The 18,074-nt window shown below is 47.1% G+C and overlaps 1 protein-coding gene across 1 annotated transcript in view; it reads right to left on the bottom strand.

The window, feature by feature from the left end:
- The window catches only part of LOC105447876 (amyloid beta A4 precursor protein-binding family B member 2-like), a 108,183-nt gene that overhangs the window by 32,971 nt on the left and 57,138 nt on the right, over nt 1-18,074 (bottom strand). Inside the window, exon 2 of the mRNA XM_011686134.1 lies at nt 13,740-14,055. Within this exon, the coding sequence (XP_011684436.1) occupies nt 13,740-14,055 (316 nt within the window). The remainder of the gene's footprint in view (nt 1-13,739; nt 14,056-18,074) is intronic.

The following is an 18,074-nucleotide window of genomic DNA, read 5'->3' as shown; positions in this document are numbered from 1 at the left end:
TCAAATAAAAGATGAGAGATCAATAGAGAAGTGTTAGAGCATACGGATTAAGTTAGATCGTGCCGAGAAAGATCTTTTCTGTTGATTGTAACGTGATTGCGACATTATTGTGTAGGGGCGTCGTTTTACGTTGTGTAAGATTTACAGTGCGCTAAATAGCGCTATAAGACGGCGCTGAGTCGTTATAAGTTTAAACTAGTCTCGGCGTGACCATTATCGGCATTAACGACTAAATTCGACGAGCGTCTCTTGTACCACGTGCGACTGCAGTTAAGGGTCTCGGAGGTTTAAGTCGCGAAGTGCCAAGTACCTCGTACATAGTTTTCATCGTGTCGCGTTCCTACAGAAACATTCTATATATGCAGGAATAATAGTGCAGCGTGACCATTAACTATGATTATTAAATTAAATTATTGAGTATATATAAGCCACATAAAAAAATAGATATATATATATATATATATATAAAATTAAATATAATAAAAAATTGATATATAATATATTATATAAAATAATATAATCATTAAAATCATTATGTATAATATTACGCAATTTCTCTATAATGTTTGCAACATTAAAATTTTCCTCATTATGTCAATTGCAATTTTCCAAAAAAAAAAAACGGATGCAAAATAAACATTGCATTTGAGAAATAAAGCTCTTACGTTTCTGCCGCCGCACGGATCGTTCGCGGTAGTGCAATGGACTGCGACCCGAAGGGGCAATGTTCTTTTCGTATTGAGTTTAACGCGCACCGGGCGCCGTTATCGGGACGCATTCGATCGAGGGGGGAGGGGGGGAGACTACGGGTGCAATAGCAATTAAGGTGCAGCGGTGGCGATCGAGTCGTGACCCGTCGCGGTGCGGCTGTCCGACCCGGCTTTTTCCACTGCGTCGCGACGTTAACGCGAGGTAATTCAGCGAACGGGACGGAGGAATTTTGTATCGACACACCAGAAGGGGTAGGAGAGGCAGCGTGCGAGCGTACGATCGACGAGTTACGAGCCCGGTAGTACCGATCGATCCTATCGCGTTACACCGCGGCTAACGGAGACGAATGGCCGCGGCCGATCGTGAGACGTCCGGACTTTTATCCTCGCCGCGCAAATGGCAGCTTATCGAGTGCACCCGGGTCTCGTAATTTTCTGCTCACTGATGGACGAGCTCGAATTAGGGGAAACAGCGGGAAACGTATGACGTACGGAAGAGCGCAGATAAATCGTCCCTCATCGTTAAAAATCCATCTATTTGGACGAGTACAGCGCGAAACAGATTAGAAAATAATGACAAGTCTGAATACACGTTGTAAGCGATAAGTACGTAAACGAAGAGTGTAGCTAGTATCCGAGTGAATTCGAGAATAAAGTTCTCTCCTTTTTTTTATTTTTAGTATAATTTTTACTATATATATATAATCACCAATTTCTTCTTCTCTTGATCATCCCGCAAAATGTCCGATTTCAGGCGAAACATTTTCTTTTACGAGACGCAGTACGGAGGAGCATAGCGCCCGGATGATGGTATCCCCGCGTCATTAAAATTTAATAAAGACATCAAAACGCTTCCGTCTCTAGCTCTCCGCGCGCGCTCCCACATCGAATCTCGCATTCAGGATAACGGGCTGCGATGGTTTTCGTCGGTTCCCGGCGCGCTGACGCCTCTCCACGCCGCTGCGCCGCGCCACGCCGTCGGCGGGGGTTCTGAAAATGGCTTAGACCGGAATTTAAGCGCGGCCAAATAAGCTGCCCGTTCCAGGGGCAGCGGTCGTTCCCGGATAATGCGATTTATCGGCGTTCTGCGCAATGCAGCGAAAACGGGCGATGAATATCCGAACGGGAGATCGAGCGCGAGGGGAGAGAGAAAGAGAGAACGGGTTGGGCTCTACCCGTGGAATTGATCGACGAAAAGGAGAAATTCGAGCCCCCTCCTCTTCCTCTCCCCCGAGTCGAGCTATTTTCGTACGAGCGTGTACGCGCCTCGAGCCGCTATCGTGCGATATTTCCGAAGAATGCATTTCGCGCAGCCTTCGTACGAACAGTTGCTATCCCATTTCCCTCGAATTTTCGTTGTGTCGACTTTACCGGCTAAATATAAGCCTTATAAGAGCGAGCAAATTAACGTTGGATTGAATTAGCGAAAGATAAACGATAAAATAGCGTTGTGATGTCGCACTTATATAAATTTTTACTATTATTTTTGTTTAAAATATTTATGACATCGGGAACATCGTGGATAACAACAAATATATTCGAAATGATTTATGTAGTTCGACATCGCTGCGCGCTATTCCGTCATTCGTCGTTATTGACGTGAAATATTGCGAAAATATGAGAGGAGCTTGATTCCCCTGATTTTCCGAATATATTCACGAAGAGCGATGCACATTTGTACAATATTGCAGCTTAATTTAATTCCCGCGAGAAAGAGAGAGAGAGAGAGAGAGAGAGAGAGAGAGAGAGAGAGCGGAAAAGCGCTAGTTATCTGCCAGTTTCTGCCGTTTATTATTCACGAGTTAAGCGAGTTCGCGATACTTCTTTCCCGTGACGCCATGGCGCGATACAAGCACTTTAATAACGGTGTTGCTCCGTTTCTCTCGCCCTCTCCCTCTCTTTCTCTTTCTCTCTATTTCTCTCTTGTTTGCACGGTCCTGCGGAGCGACAGAGTGCAGCCGGTCCCGTGCCTACGCCCGAGCATTTGCATAAAACAGGCCGCTATTTATCGCCTCCTTGGAATAATGAAACTTTACCGGAAGCGATTCTGTCGCGTGCGCCTATTCTGCGGAACTATTACAGAGTATTCGCCGGCACGATTCGCCGTATATACACCGAATGCGAAGGAACGAAGGCATGAAAGTAACGCAGCCGACGGTGGAAAACAATTTGCCCCGGGGGCTGCGTGCATTAGCGCGTTTCGAGAAACACCCGCTAGGCACGGAAGGTAACGGAAAACTGCGGGAGAACTGCTCCCGGAAACTATCGAGTTAAATAGCTTAACATTTTTAGAATTAAGGGCGGGCCGCGAAAGCTTCAAAGGCTTTTACATGTATTAAAATTGCGCCGCGAAAGGTAAAAAAAATCGACGAAGATTATTTCGGTAGTTTTAATTTAGATAACTTATCTAAAATGTGAACGTAAATAATGCGCTGGGCGCACGGACGAAAATCGGGAACGATCGCGTGCGCGCTTCGTGTATGCTCGACTCTAAGGACGTTCTCGGCCTCTCGAATCAGGTTAAACGAAACATCGACGGAACATATTTCGTTGGCCTCTCAACGACGGTATTTTAATAACGAGCTCCTCCGTCCACGTTCGCTCTCTCGCATGTCGCTCGTAATACATATAGTGTACAACTGTACCGTCGTTGCAACTGCAGGCGCTACGCCCCGGCCGTCGCCGTCTCTCCCACTCCTTTCTCTCGCGACGATGTCCCGGCGATTTGCATGAAATTGGAGACCCCCCCACGGCGAGGGGCCGGCACGTATACGCCGATCTCTCGTTAGAATGGAAATCGCGGATTGAAATTTTCAGTAGCGCACAAACGCGGAGGCGCGGCCTCCGGTACACGCGGTATTGAGGTAACGTACGTGCGCGCGTGTTCTCCGTGGCCGCACGGGGCGCGCGATCGCCGATCGATGCGGACTCGAGTTGCATCCTTGAGTGCGCGCCGAGGAACGAAAATAGGTCTAACCCGGAGATTTCGGCGAATCTGATCGGCGTCGAACGGGAATTTTCCGCGACAGGCGTCGTCCCCTAATCCTAAGTCTATCCTCCCTCCCCGATATCTACGTTTTGCTCTCCGAGAAAAAGAAGGGACTGAAAAAACTTTTTGGCCGCGCGTTTCTTACCTTCGAGAAGAAATAAGAACTCCGTAAATCCGTTCTCTTGAAAAAAGTAAGCTCTTTGCGCGCTCGCGATCGTATAGAAAATTCGAAACGGACGCGTTGTAAACTTCGATCGCGATACGATCGCGACATGTAACGACGTCGTGTTTTTACACTTATACACGTGCGACACGATCTAATTATATTAAAGCACTTGTGGTGATACAGTTTCGTCAGTCAGAGTCGCGCGGCCGTGCACTTCTATATATGCGCGGAGCGTAAACCACGGGGAAATATTCCGCCGCAATTTCAACCGTATGTCTATACGGCACGGCTTAGAAAGTCGTTGCTGTGCGCGACATAAAATATAAATGCGTATCGATTTTACATCCGCGGGAATACGTGCGACACACGACGTCACGGTGAATAGTTACGCTTTCCCCCGGACTGCCTTCGACTGCATTACGTCTCCGACAATGTTTCCATTTGTACGGTATATTGCCGCAGACGTATTCAATACCAGATGCACCTGAATCGAATAAAATGCATATATATCTGGGCGTCGTACGATTCTGGCGAACCGCGCGATATCAAATCGCGTCTCCATTACTTTTCGTCTCGCGCGGTTAAAAAAAGAGAACCTATATACTCTTCTTATTTAATTTCCTATACCAAGTACATAACCGACGAACGGAAAGATTGTGCGCGATGCGAATTCTTATTTTAAGCGCAGCGCCGAATAAATTGTCAATTTATCAAAGCCAAAAGAGATTCGTGCCGGATATATAGTGACGGACGGGAGAGACGGAGGGCCGATCGATAATCCCTAATGATCGTTCGATCTGCAACCGCGAATAGCCGCGCGCTGAAACTTTTATCAACCCGCCCGAGCGTAGGCGACGTGGAGTCTCTACATAAATTCACCGACGTATGCGCCGCGCGCGGTGCATGTGCACGGTGTGTGCCCACCGGGCACCGGGGGACGCCGCATTATTTATACGCCCGCGTTCGACGTTACACCGGAGAGAGGTATACTCGCGGCCATAAGCTCGCGCTCTCTCGCTCGCTCGCTCGCTCGCGTGTGCCGTCGTCTCGTAAACGCCGCTCGCAACGCACGTACATACACGCACACACACATACGCGCGACGCCACAAAGTGGAGTCCCTTATGATCGCGCGAGACTTCCGAGCTCGTTGCCCCCGGAATGTGACACATATACACCTAACGATATGGCGTTTACCTCCGTCTCGAGCGTTATACCGCCGGAATCCTGCAGTGCCTGATATATCTCGCGTGTCGCAAATTCGGGACTCGCGCGCTTTTCCTCGCAATTCCGCGTAAATTTATATATTCGACGAAATTTCCGGCCGCCTATTTATCGACACATCCGGCTGCTGTGTCTCTATTCTGGGCGCGCTCCCGCGCGCCGCGCCGTTCGGGGTCTGACTATTTATCGATTCGTACCACTTCCATCTCGCCGCGGATTCATGCGCGATGAATAAAAGAGAGGAGGAATGACGGGCACAAATATGATCTCGACCTCGCCGAGAGAAAGAGAGAGAGAGAAAGAGAGAGCCCCGGCGAAACGTTTCACGTACATATCCAGGCGGATTTTTATCCGCGGGCGGACGCGGGGCCCGCGGCGCGCAACGAATTGAATTTGATTTTAAGAATTTAATAGCTGTCCGCCTTAATCGAAACTATCAGGGTGGGGGGTGGAGGTGGGGGGATAAAATAGTTTCTTTTATTCGTGTCGATCGGTCGTGTCGAAGAGAATTCAATCCACGATTTCGATATAAACAATTTATATATCCGTGATCAATTCTAACCGATCCACTCGTCTCAAAGAGATAAAGATAGGCGCGGCCGTTATATTGAACACGCTCTTTGTTATATTCAAAGCCGTTATATTGAAAAATCGACGAAACGTGTGCCCGAGTTTATTCCGCTCGTTCGACGGGCGCTCTTTCCCTCCCGGCTCCAATACAGGTTCACTCGCGCGACTTTCGACGTGTGATCGACGGCGACGTCGCGGGACGAAATTTCGTGACTCCCCGGGTTGAGGGAGGGAAGATAAAGACGCAGCCGGCAGCCGTCGTTGGGGGCTACGTTGCAGGTAACGACGTTAGGAGATTACGGCGCGGCGTTGACAACGGCGACGTAGTCTATCATAAATTTCCAGGTCGTATACTCAGCCAGACGGGACGTGACAGGCTTGGGTGGATACTATATACGCGCGAGTGCATAAAAATTCTATAGTGCGTCGCCGTGGATTCTAGATTCAATCGCGTCTTAAAGATGACTTCTTCAAGAGCACCATCCCTGTTTGGAGCAAACGCGCTACGTTCCGTACGTCATTGAGGCCTATCGCTATGATAATTTCATGATATTTGTATAACTATTATTGTAATATTACATGTAAAATAATGCCATTCAACAATGTAATTAAGGATTTGCGTTAACTTTTACCTGCATTTTTACAAAATTTAAGAATCTCAATAAAAATAATTTTAATTATTACGTAATTAAGAATATTGTAATTGTATTCGTTGTATAATATAAAATTCGAGAGATGCAATAAAATGATTATTTTGAAGCAAGAAAATAATTGTCAATTAAGGAAATAGAAAAATTGCAATTATTTCGCTATTATTTCTGCTTAATAACTTTCAAAGAAAAACCCCCTTCGCTATTAACATTCGCGCGCCACGATGCAACGAATGCACCGGAATTTCTCTCAACACACAAGTTAACGCCGTGAGCGTGTCGGGGGAGGGGGGGGGAGGGGATCGCGCGGAAAGCACTCCCGTTCCGTACATCTCGCTCGTGAAAACGAGCGTGGCAAAACCGTGGGAGGAGGTGTCAGAGGTGGCGCGCACTTTCCTTACGGAAGGACCTCACGTGGAGGGTTGCGGTCGCAAGGGTGCCACGGAGACGGAAACGAAAGAGTATAGGTGACGCGGGGGGGGGGTGAGTCTCGAGGAGAGCGCGGTACGCGCGAGAGAAAGGAGGGATCGAGATGGAGAAGAGCGCGAGAGAGAGAGAGAGAGAGAGAGAGAGAGAGAGAGAGAGAAAGAGAGAGAAGGGATGAGCTTTTCCTCCAAAGAAAAGCTGCCCTAACAAAGGCGCCTTATTTCACGCCCAATGTACCCCGCCTCAGACACGATCGTTAAGATACCTATCCCCTGCGAGGTGCGAGGTGTTCCTCCACGCTCCTTTCCACACCCCACACCCCTGCACGAATGCCTTTCCCTTCTTTCCTTCCTCTTTGAGACCCCCTGAGAATGGCGCGTCGTTCCTTATGGGTTTATGCCCTCCTATCTGCGGAGGTGTCCGCGCGAGAGATGTTATCGCGGCCGGAGGTACTCCGCGAATTCCGTGCGACAATTCTTTAATTTCTCGCGACATTTCCCGAATCGCGAGGGACCCGTCGATTTGTTTAAATCAAACAAACGCTATTATCTGTCGGCATTAGATTCGAGACTCTCGAAACTCTAAATCATCATAAACCGCCTCTCCCTCTCTCTCCCTCCCGAGGATAGAACTGTATTAAAAGATCACGGCGATCTCTCTGATCCGGGTCGAGAGCGCGGCTCATCGTTAGCCCTCGAATAAAAATAAAATAAAAAAGAGAAGAAGAAAGACCTAATGGGACGAAGATGAGAAATGGGCAGTTATAGCTGATAAAAGAGACTTATTGCAACACACACTCCCTTTCCCTTTCTCTCTCCCTTTCCCTCTCCTTTATCCGCCTCAAGCCTCGGCGCACAGTACCTACCGGGTGTTTCGCAATTCGCACCCGAATGGCGCCCGACGTACCGTTCCTTATGGGTATATGCTTCCTGAATGGAGCTGAGCCCGCAGGGGGACTTTATCGGAGTATCGGTCGACAGCGTCGTTACGAGGCGTCGCTTTGTGCAGTCGGCGCGATTATGCGCGCATTCTGCCCGCGAGGGCTGTTCGCGGATACTCGCTCGGCGGTATCACACCACCGTTCACCGGCGGGGGTCCTACGGGGGGGGGGGGAGGGAAGGGATCGGGACGATAATGGCGTGATAATAAAAAATGAAGAGAACCGGCCACTCCCTCGCCACGATGGTGTCCGTCACTGTGTGTGTGGAGCGGAGTGGAGCCCGGAGTTATCCGGCGGGTATTGCGCGGGGCACGAAAACGCGCGCGCTCGTTTTAGGAAATTTTCGTTTTACGAGCGGGACAGACGGTGGTATTTTTGGCAAGGCGGGTTTCTTTTTTCCGTTTTATATCACCTTCCCGAAATACGGAACCGTATTTCCGGGAGGGAAGTCGCGCGCTATATCTCGCGCGACACTCCGCGCCGCGTCGGTCGGCTGATTTACGACGAGCTGCAAATGTAAGTTTGACAGCGGGTTTTTATCGAGGGGCCGAAAATAACAGCAGCGCGAGAGAGCGGCTTTTATTATTTCGCGACCTTATGCCCTTATAGGTATAACTCCTCCCCTCTCGAATTTGTTTACCCAATTTTTCATGCGGTAGCTGCCAATATATAGAGAACTGCGAAAGCAGGAATTGGGTTCCCCGTTTTAACTCGTTACGCAATCGGTTTTATCGGAAAGATGATATAGCACACGAGAAAAAATCCAATTTTGTAGAGGAGAAAAAGCCATTTTATAAAAGCGTGTAGAAGAAATTGATTTCTCGTTGGCGTCTCGCCCTCTGCCGCGACGCCTTCAATTAGATTCTTTTTTACGTCGACAAAGACGCTCGATCTTCCTACAATCTCTCTCTCTTTCTCTCTCTCTTTTTATTTTCTCGAGTGTCCGAAGGATGATTATCCGGAGAGACGAGAGCAAAGGGACGTATATAAGGGGCGAAAGATGTGGATATAAGTGAATATGGATGGGTGAGTGGTGGAGCTCTGTGTTTTACCGCAGGCCAGATAAGCTGTCAGCTACCGATGGAGATTGATGTGTCTCGCATTAATCTATAGCTTGTCTGCGCTATTTTTCCCGTCACCGCTAACCAGATCCACTCTTTCGCCGGATGAGGAATAATGCGGGAGTACGCGACGCTCAATCATGTTATTTCATTTCTAAGGTCCGCGTCGAATGAACAGCCCGAATGAAAAAATACTTTTTGCTATAAAAAGAGAGAAGTCTCTCTTCAAATTCTACGACTCGGTGAAACTTAATGCTTGGCTCTTTATTTCAGACGCGTAATCCTTGCGATATTTCTCGGACTATTTTTTTTTGTTTGTTTTATTCGTCGGTGTCTAAGTAGCTAAAGGGGAAGTTCGTCAAGAAATTACAAAGAAAGCATTTAATTTTAACAAGCAAGAGGGGCGCGCGAGAGGGAATTATCTTAGACGTGGCAGCGGCGACATAACTTTTGTTATCATAACGGAAACTTAGCGATGCAAAATCGAGAAAGAGAGAGAGGGGAGGAGAGAGAGAGAGAGAGAGAGAGTCGCGACATAACTCAGCGCTCCGTGCACACACATTCCAGCCCGATAACCTCGTTTCGCGCGTTATCAACGCTTCCTTTTTTCGCGCGAAAAATTTCCACTTTTTCATCGACGGTGCCTCGCGATGAAACGCGATTTACTCCGGAGCGCTATACGACTCCGTACCGGTTTTGAATTTCATGAGAATACGTCCGGCGAGGGCCGCGAGCTGCCGCGACGTGGGGGAGGAAAAAAAAACGGAGCGAGCGGACGGAGGGAAACGCAAGCGGGGGCGGCGTTTTACTGAATTTTTAGAGCAATGCGAAATTAAAGCGATTTTTAATTGGCGGCACAGCGCGCGGCGCGGCGCGCCTTTGCAGACTTCTAATTTTTTAATTCGGGCTCTTTGTGCGCAGCGCGCACGCCGACTGCAGCCTTTTATTTGACGAAGAAAATGCATTTCCTCGTTAATATTCCTTTGCTCTTTGCCGACCGCCCCGGCGCGGCGGATATATGAAGAGGTCCGGCTATTAAAAACGCTACACGACGCTTTCATTAAATTCCGTACTTCTTTTTCCGGTATTAAACGATTTCCTACCGCACATGATTTTTCCAAGCGTAACCGCGTTTCGTAGAAAATCTTTCATTCCGTCTTGCTTAACGAAACCTGTTAAATTAACGATAAATGCGATTTTCCTATTTAAGAGCTTTAAAATATCTAAATCATTTATATATTGTATCTACTTTTACAGCGTTTTACAGCTTTAATTCTATCCTCTAATTGTCATCATTTCCTGCAAAACATCATCTAATTATCTTCAAGTCTCTCTCCCCGCTCATTACGCAATAAACTCTTGAATGGTGCAACCTCGCCGCAGTTCGAGGCGAAGGTTTTTCGTTTTTCCAAGAAACACGATTCTTCTTTCCCACCACGTAGCCGGCGAGTTTCCGTCGCGCACTTTGCCGGCGACGTAACCCGTTTGGTCTCGGGACGTCACCTCCGCCCTATCGTGAACAAGGTCGGAGGTTGTAGATGGCGAATCGACAGAGGTATGAGAGATAGCGCGGCCGCCCCCGGACAAAGTTTGTCGCAAGTTTAGATTGAGTTCAATCTCCGAGCGCGCGCGCGCGCGCACACACACACATGTACATACACAAAGAATCACACACACACACACAAATGCACATACCATACCACCTTCCTCGCACCTTCTAGAATCTAGCCTATCGTGACTCAACCGCCGGTCCTTTCTCGGCTCTTTGCACTCCCAGTACGGCTAGCTTATCGCCTAATATCCAGAGCCGGAGGTGGAAATGTCGAGACGTTTCGTGCCCAGCCCCGACGGTCTTCGAGTTCGCGCCTCTATGCCGTCTACCCTCCTCCCCCCCCCCGCCCGTCCCATTTCCGCGCCCCGAAGGTGACAAAGTAGCCGTCCAAAGTAGAATTGTGTGCGCGCGGTCGTAAAGTTTTTCCTTTTCCTAGAAACTATTGACGGGTCGGGATGCTTATCGGCGAAAGCGGTTTAACGTCACCTCTCGCTATACGCTTTTAACGAGCGTCTCGCGAGGGTTCAACGCAACCGCGCGGTTGCTGATGGTGCGGTTTGCTAATGCGTTTCGGGGATTGCAGTACACTGCGCGCAGAAAGTTGATTCCGCGAGAGCATGCGGAGTGTACAGTTTGAAAGCACGATGATCTAATATCAACGATACAGAATAAATAAAAGAAAAAATATATAAATAAACTATCTAAATATATAAAAACCATCTGACTATAGGAAAGTATCGAATTACTCGAAGGAGAAGAAAAAAATAATATTTCTTACGTTCATAAAGTCGTCGCGATTGTATTTAAAAAGGAAACAAAAACGCAATTTGTTTCCCGCCGCGCTCGGGAATGGAATTACCGATTTCGTCGCAGTATCGCATCGATGCGATCGCGTGGCGGCATTCCGGGAGGAGCATGGAGCTATATTCCGGATGTGTCAAGCGTCTAACGACGTAACGTTGCGTACGTTAAGAGCACATCACGTAAATCAAGTTAACGTGGTACCGGCGATGAAAGCGCCTTCACCGGGCTTCGTCGTCGGTGAAATTTCGCCTTTCGTTCCCCTCTCCCCTTTCCTCACCCGCCGCGCCCGTAAAATTCGATCAGGAACGCCGTATTCTCGTTGGCTGATGGCGTCATTACCTTACTTCGCCATTTTGCCGACAACACAGCGAACAAGGGAAGCTATACACGGCGGCGGAGGAAACGGAGTTGCGCCGTTTTCTCCCCTTAGGAATTTTGCGGGATGAACTTTTTCGCGTGTATCACGTTCAATGGCGGACAGAAATGCGTCTAATAATACTTTTATTTCACTGGTGCGTATATATACGTATACCGCCGCGCGCGCATTCGCCGTGAAATAAATTCTATTTTAGCTTCTTCCCGAGCTTCGTTTTCGAGCTCCGAAAGTCTCCTCTCCACGTCTCTAAATCGCGCGGCGGATTTTTGATTCCTCTTTAACGCACGTCGTCGCGCATCACGCTAAAAGCGCTAAGGAATAAACCCGGAGAAAAATATGAAAGAATGGAGATTGACGATCCAGAAAGAAAAAGGCACCATTGAGAGGAAATGGCACGAGCGGAGGCAACCAGACGTCGGGCGTTTCCTTAATTGCATTTTTATGCTCGCCCGGATTTCCGGGTCGGCGAAAGGGTCCAGGGGTCCGCAGGCGGAGAAGAAAAGAGTTTATTATACCGAAGGCAGAAACTCTCTTACGAGAGCGCGCGACTAACCATTAATGCGTCTTGAACTCCTCCGCAGAATGAACGAATTCGATGCGACGTGATCTCTGCTTAGTCGGAGAATTTCAAGCACGCGGAATATCTAGTCTATATGGGCCGATACAGAATAAAAAAATAAAAGATAAAATACTAATAAAATTTAATAAAATATATGAAACTAATAAATTATTCATTAAGAAACCGATCAAAATTAAAACGGACTTTTTATTCTGTTATTCATATACTTCAGAGTTAATGTAAATACTAAAAAAATATATAAAATTTCAACGAGATGTCCGTTTCAAAGTGAAACATCTTGAGTAAACGAGCGAAGAGATACTCAAAACTAATTACGAAAAAAAGTCTGGCTGAAGCGATGAATCTAATTTCAATCTTAACTGAAAGTAGATTGGAAACTGGAGGACGATCGTCTTGACCTTTCGGAAAATCTCGTTTTCACAATTAATGAGAGATTAAGAGTTCAACAATCTCTCTTGGACGTTACGAAGTATCAAAAAATAAGCAATTTTTTTTTAAACGATAAAAAGTCGATGCAAATAAGAATAGAAAAGTTTGTGCAACACCTACATCTTCTGCGAGAAATTAAAAATTAATTAACGCTCGGACTTCTCGAGTTTTCAAACAAAAGCAATCGGTTTATTGTACCTAGCATAAAGTACAAATGATAAACGTGACTCGATACTTTGTAACTTCATAATTTTTTCACAACGTAATTAGCGTTCTATAAGAGCTTCCTTATTCCGGGTTGCGACTCCTCACCGTCACGTCTCCGATTTCATGAGCGGGAATCGCGTTTCCGTGTTATCCTAAATATCCCCCGGAAACTCGATAGCGTAGTCGGACAATGGTACAGTGTCCCGATGGAAATACGAGAAAGAAGAGAGAAGTGAATTCCGGCTGCACGGGGGCCGCGCCGAATTCGTGTAACAGTCGCGAATAAGTTCAAACTGTCTTGTAACATCGACCGTCCGTTCTATCGGGCTGTCTCTCTTTCTCTCTCCACATCCCCCTATCTTCTCGCTTCTAGATTTATTGAAATTTTATGCGGTATCCCGATGAGGTCCGACTCGAAAGTTTTATCGACGGCCGCGATGGGTGGTCGGACCTTATATTACGCAGGGGGAAAAAAAGAGAGAGCGAGGGGGACGGGCTTCTATTTCTGCTCGAAGCTTATATTCCATTTTCCCGCGTTCCAGAGAAAAAAAGGGAGAGAGCCAGCTCCCGGATATCTCTCTGTTGTACGAAATGAAAAAATAAAATCCCTATAGAAAAACTACTTTCCGATTCATGATTGTGGTTACATGTATATTTTTTTTTTTGCTAATACAATTATATCGAGATAATACTATAACAAACGTCGAGAGCTCTAAGTCTCTTTTAGATAATATTTTCACATTTTTTTCGTCACTATCAATTTCTATGTGGAAAATTTCCGAATCGCTCATAAAAAGATTAATTCCGCATTACCGAAAGCAAAATCGCGATAACGTGCGCCCGTACATTTCTCTGTCAAAGCCGACGATACTTTATCGTGCTCGCGTCCTATCGCGCCCTTAATTTCCACGCGCGGCAATATCGTTCTATCAACGTGCATTGGGAAACCATTTATCGGACGTCAGCGAGGGAAAGAGAGAGAGAGAGAGAGAGAGGGAGAGGAGAAGGGCAGGAGGGAGAGAGGAAGAAAACGTGACAGAGCTAACGTGGTACTCACCCTAGGTTATGGTTGTCCGTGTTGTCGGGAGCGTCGTCCGTCACGGAATCCTGCGTCAGGGGGCCCTGGGTGACGTCCACCCCCATGCTGCCCAGATCCAATGTGGCGTAGGTTCTGCGTGCTTGCACCCTCGTTCCACCACCCCCGCCGCCGCCGCCGCCACCGGTCACCTCGCCGCTTCTGCCGCCGCTGCCGACCAATTCCTGATACAATTCATCGTACAGAGAACTACCGTTTCCATTGCTGTTCAAAGCGTCGTCTAGACGAGCTGGATCTAGATGGTAGTTGGGATTTTCGAAGGAGAGAAGGCCGTTTTCTGAAAACAAAGCGATACACTCTGTTACGAATAATTCAGTTACACTATTTACGGTATAATATATTGGAAACGTATAATATCTACACATTTTTATGTAACCTAACGATATAAATAAAACAGAAAAATATATAATAAAATAGGATATAAATAAAAATAAGTACTTTGTCAAAAAGGATGCATGTTTTATTATTTTTATATTGATATTTATGTGCCTTTATTTAACTGTTATACGTGCACCGCGTCGAAACGATCGAAGATATTATCAATGCAAAATAGTTCCATTTGTATCGACAGGGGAATTAATTATGCAGACGATTTTCAGGGCAATTTTTACGATAATCCTCATCAATCACGCAAACGGAGCAGCGGAGGAATATAACGACGAAACGAATAATCAAGAAGGAATAGATATCGCGGTTCTATAAAAAAAAATCCCCTTTACTGCAGCGGTTCACTGCGAGACGACTTAGAAAGCAATTGTATCGCGTACTCATCGTAGAAATTAGGCATCGATTTTGCGGGACGCATGCGTATAGCTTATACACGTCGTTCTCTCGCTGACGTGACTGCACGTGGTAATAAAAGAAAGAGAAAGAGAGAGAGAGAGAGCCCCCGTTTTCTCGGAGGAGCATTACTTCGCAGAAATCTCGTATACGGCCCCGCTGCAGTTTTGCGTGACGTGCGACGCCGCGCCGCGACCGCGCGCGGTTCCGCGGCTTTAAATACCAGCGGAATAACGAGCGGCTCCAAAGGTCAAGGCTCCGAGAGTTTATGGCAGACCATAGTGGCAGATGCGATCGACCGCAGCTGCCGGCGCGTGCACGAGACGTCGCCAAAAGGTCGCCCGATATCGCAGAGCGTCGATATACGCGCGGCCGACCGCGTATCTCCGCGTAAAACGGGCGTCTCGCCCTGTTTTTTAACATTAATGGGACTCCAGGCGAGACGATCGGAGACGCATCTCACGTCGTGGAGTCGAATTCCCGGATACGGGGAGCGAGCGTAAACGTCAAGAAATTGAGAGTCGCTTTGCCTGACGGATCAGGCGGCATGACAAATGTTTGAAGTTCGGCTGTGCGCTTTTCGCGAAAAACCGGAGGATCGAGTCCGGGATTCAATTTAAGGTTTCGCGCTAATCTATAACGCGACCGGCGATTACGGTAAGAAAGCTTGTCGCGGGTGATCGTCGAAGACGCGGTATTATCTGGTGATAGAGACGCGGCGAAAGAGAGAGAGAGAGAGGGAGAAAGAATAATGGTACGAAGTGTTAAGCTGCAAGCTCGCGCCCGGGATAGATGGCCAAGTTAAATACTGCAGTCGCGGTTATCCGATATTCCCGACTATATCTTCGCGGCAGCTCGCACGGAATACTAATAAAATTTATTCAGCGCGGTTAATATTGGTGGAGTACACCTCGCCTCCCCCCCTCCCCGGTTAATATAGAGCTTTCAGCCGCAGGAATTTACATCGCCCAGCCATTACGATTGCTCACACATCCGTCTGTTTGGCATAATTGTCGATACAACCAAAAATCCACAAATAACTTTTCGACCCAAACAGAGAGCACATTTCGCGTGTGCGGAGTCGCTCGTTTTAGAAACGCTTCTCCCGGGAGGCCGATTCCTCATAAATAGTTCGTCATCGAAACGCTTGTCACGTGCGCGAGCGCATAATTTACTTTTGCGAAATGGCAATCTAATTGCATCTAACGATCCCACGTGCCCGCGATCGATGTGTCTCGCTCTCGCGCTACTCACTGATAATCCTGAGAAAGACGACAACGGCGAGAACGACGTTGTACAGGAGCCGACAAAACGAGTCCATGCTGGTCTGACGGCTGTCATGTTGGCGGAAAAAAGCTCGGCCCGATACTCTCTCGCAATATAATCGGCTAGATGCGGCTTATCGGCGCGCTACATCGGTGACGCGCGCGAGGTGCAAACCGCACCGGAGTCGAATCTCTCTCCTTGGCCTCCTTTTGTCCCTTCCTTCCTTCCTTTCTTCCATCCGCAACTCTCCTATCTAGTCTACGTCTACACGTCTCGCTCGCGCCACCCCGCTATTGATTCGACCACCTAAAAGCTTCCCCGCTTTCGAAAGGAGCTCCTTTTTCGACGGAGTGACTCGCGGCGCGACGTACGCTGATAGGCCGAGCTAAAAATACTGCAATGTTTCGTCCTATTTTAGAACTCCCAATTTTCTGTACCTAAGAAAAACGGAGGAGGATTTAAATAAAAAATTACTTTCGTTTTTTTATTTAAATTAAATATAAATACGGAGTCGGATTCTCGGCTTGTTCCTCTACTCTTCGGAAAATTTTATGGCTCTGAAAATCGAAAGTGTGTAGCTATAGCGATACCGTAAAATCGCAGAACGGATACGGCAAATGCGAATTTGCGAACGTTCATTCAGTCCGCGTTCGCTCAGGCATCGTCAATAAACACCCATAGTTTCGCCGTTTATGGCAGCCACGGTCGCGACGTAAATACCAATCACGAATCTGCGATTCGAGACGTGAACGGGCGATGAACTCTCATTATCCGCGTCCGGATACGCGGTTCCATCATTCAAACAACATTCGTACGCGCGCGCGTACACGTAACGATCTTCCCTTTTATTTTTTTTTTTTTTTCGAGGGCCACCGGGTTGGCGTATACATACGGTCACAAAAAAGCCTATTAACTTGTTGCACATGAAACGGCGGTAAACGAGTTACGCGGTGAAAAATACCGACTTCCTTCGCGGGAGTTAATAATGTCGAAAAAAAGGCAGAGTTTAACTGATCACTTGTTTTAATAGATTAACTGACGTCGCTCGTTTCGCTCGCAACAAAGTGGCGGGAGCCACGGTCTCCTCGCTGATCGATCAAAGCTAAAATTAATGGCCTTGTTACTTTGAATTTTTCTTTGTCCGACATGGACAAAGAGCGAGCCTGCATGTGTTGCTAACGTGGCTCTTTCTCGCGAAGAGTTAATTAGAATGACTAAAGGATAAAATCGCGTATTTTTTAAAAATACCTTAAATATTACCGTTTAACTTTCGGGAGCAACAATTTTATTTCAGTTTGTGCAATTTAGGCGATGCTATAAATTTGTTATTCATTCGTTGGAATGTCGCGAGGGCTCGGGAGAGCCAGCTTTCTAAAATATTAAAAAACTGTTTAATTAAGTAATTATTTTATGACGCGCGACGATGCTCCAACATCGCACTGTTAATTGCAGTGATTAATAAAAGGCACTGTAAAATTTATTTTTACAAGCAAGAACAACCGCGTACACGCGTTACACGCGTTAAACAGAACTAAAAGCTTAATTGTACGATATTTTATGAGAGTTCCTATCATTTTAACAACTCGTTTATAAAACAAAAAATGTGTTTGCAAGTTTACACGTACCATCATCCGTGTTACATTTGAAACTCTCTCATGTAAAACTATTTTTTACCGTATCAATTTATGAAAAAAAAAAAAATATTGTACTTTCCACACACGCACACACAGTACGATTTCTGCCCGCGGATCCAATTACACTTCGATTTACAAAAATTGGAATGCCCCTTTTTTTTACCAAAGTTCGTTAACGTTTGACGAGGTTTGTAATTTGCGCGGAATTTATGAGGAGACCGTGTAATGAAACGAAATCGAAGGAAAAGGACAAATGAATGCGCGAAAGGGTCGCCCGGGGCCGACAAATTGTCTGCCGACGACATTCCGCCGCGTGCTCGTTATAGATACGTGGGAGGTGCGACGACTGGCACTCCCCGCTGAATGCATCTCGTTATTTTTGTAGTGCGAAAATCCTGGCACGCGGGGGGGGGGAGGAGGAGGGTGGGTGGAACTGCGAGGAGAAGGGTAGAACACGGCGGGATGTGTTTTAAAGTTCGAGAGCACGTCCGATGCGCGAAAGGAGCTGAGCGAAAAGTATTAAGGCGACTGGCGGAGAGGAAGACTCTGAAAAATACCCTACGTGCTCGTTAAAATCCCATCTTAAAAAATCTCTCACGTGGCGCGACCAGACGCG

Source organism: Wasmannia auropunctata, unplaced genomic scaffold, assembly GCF_000956235.1.
Source record: "Wasmannia auropunctata unplaced genomic scaffold, wasmannia.A_1.0 LD336090.1, whole genome shotgun sequence".
NCBI lineage: Eukaryota > Metazoa > Arthropoda > Insecta > Hymenoptera > Formicidae > Wasmannia > Wasmannia auropunctata.
The sequence above is the reverse complement of the archived record's forward strand: the minus strand, read 5'-3'. Positions and strand labels throughout refer to the sequence as shown.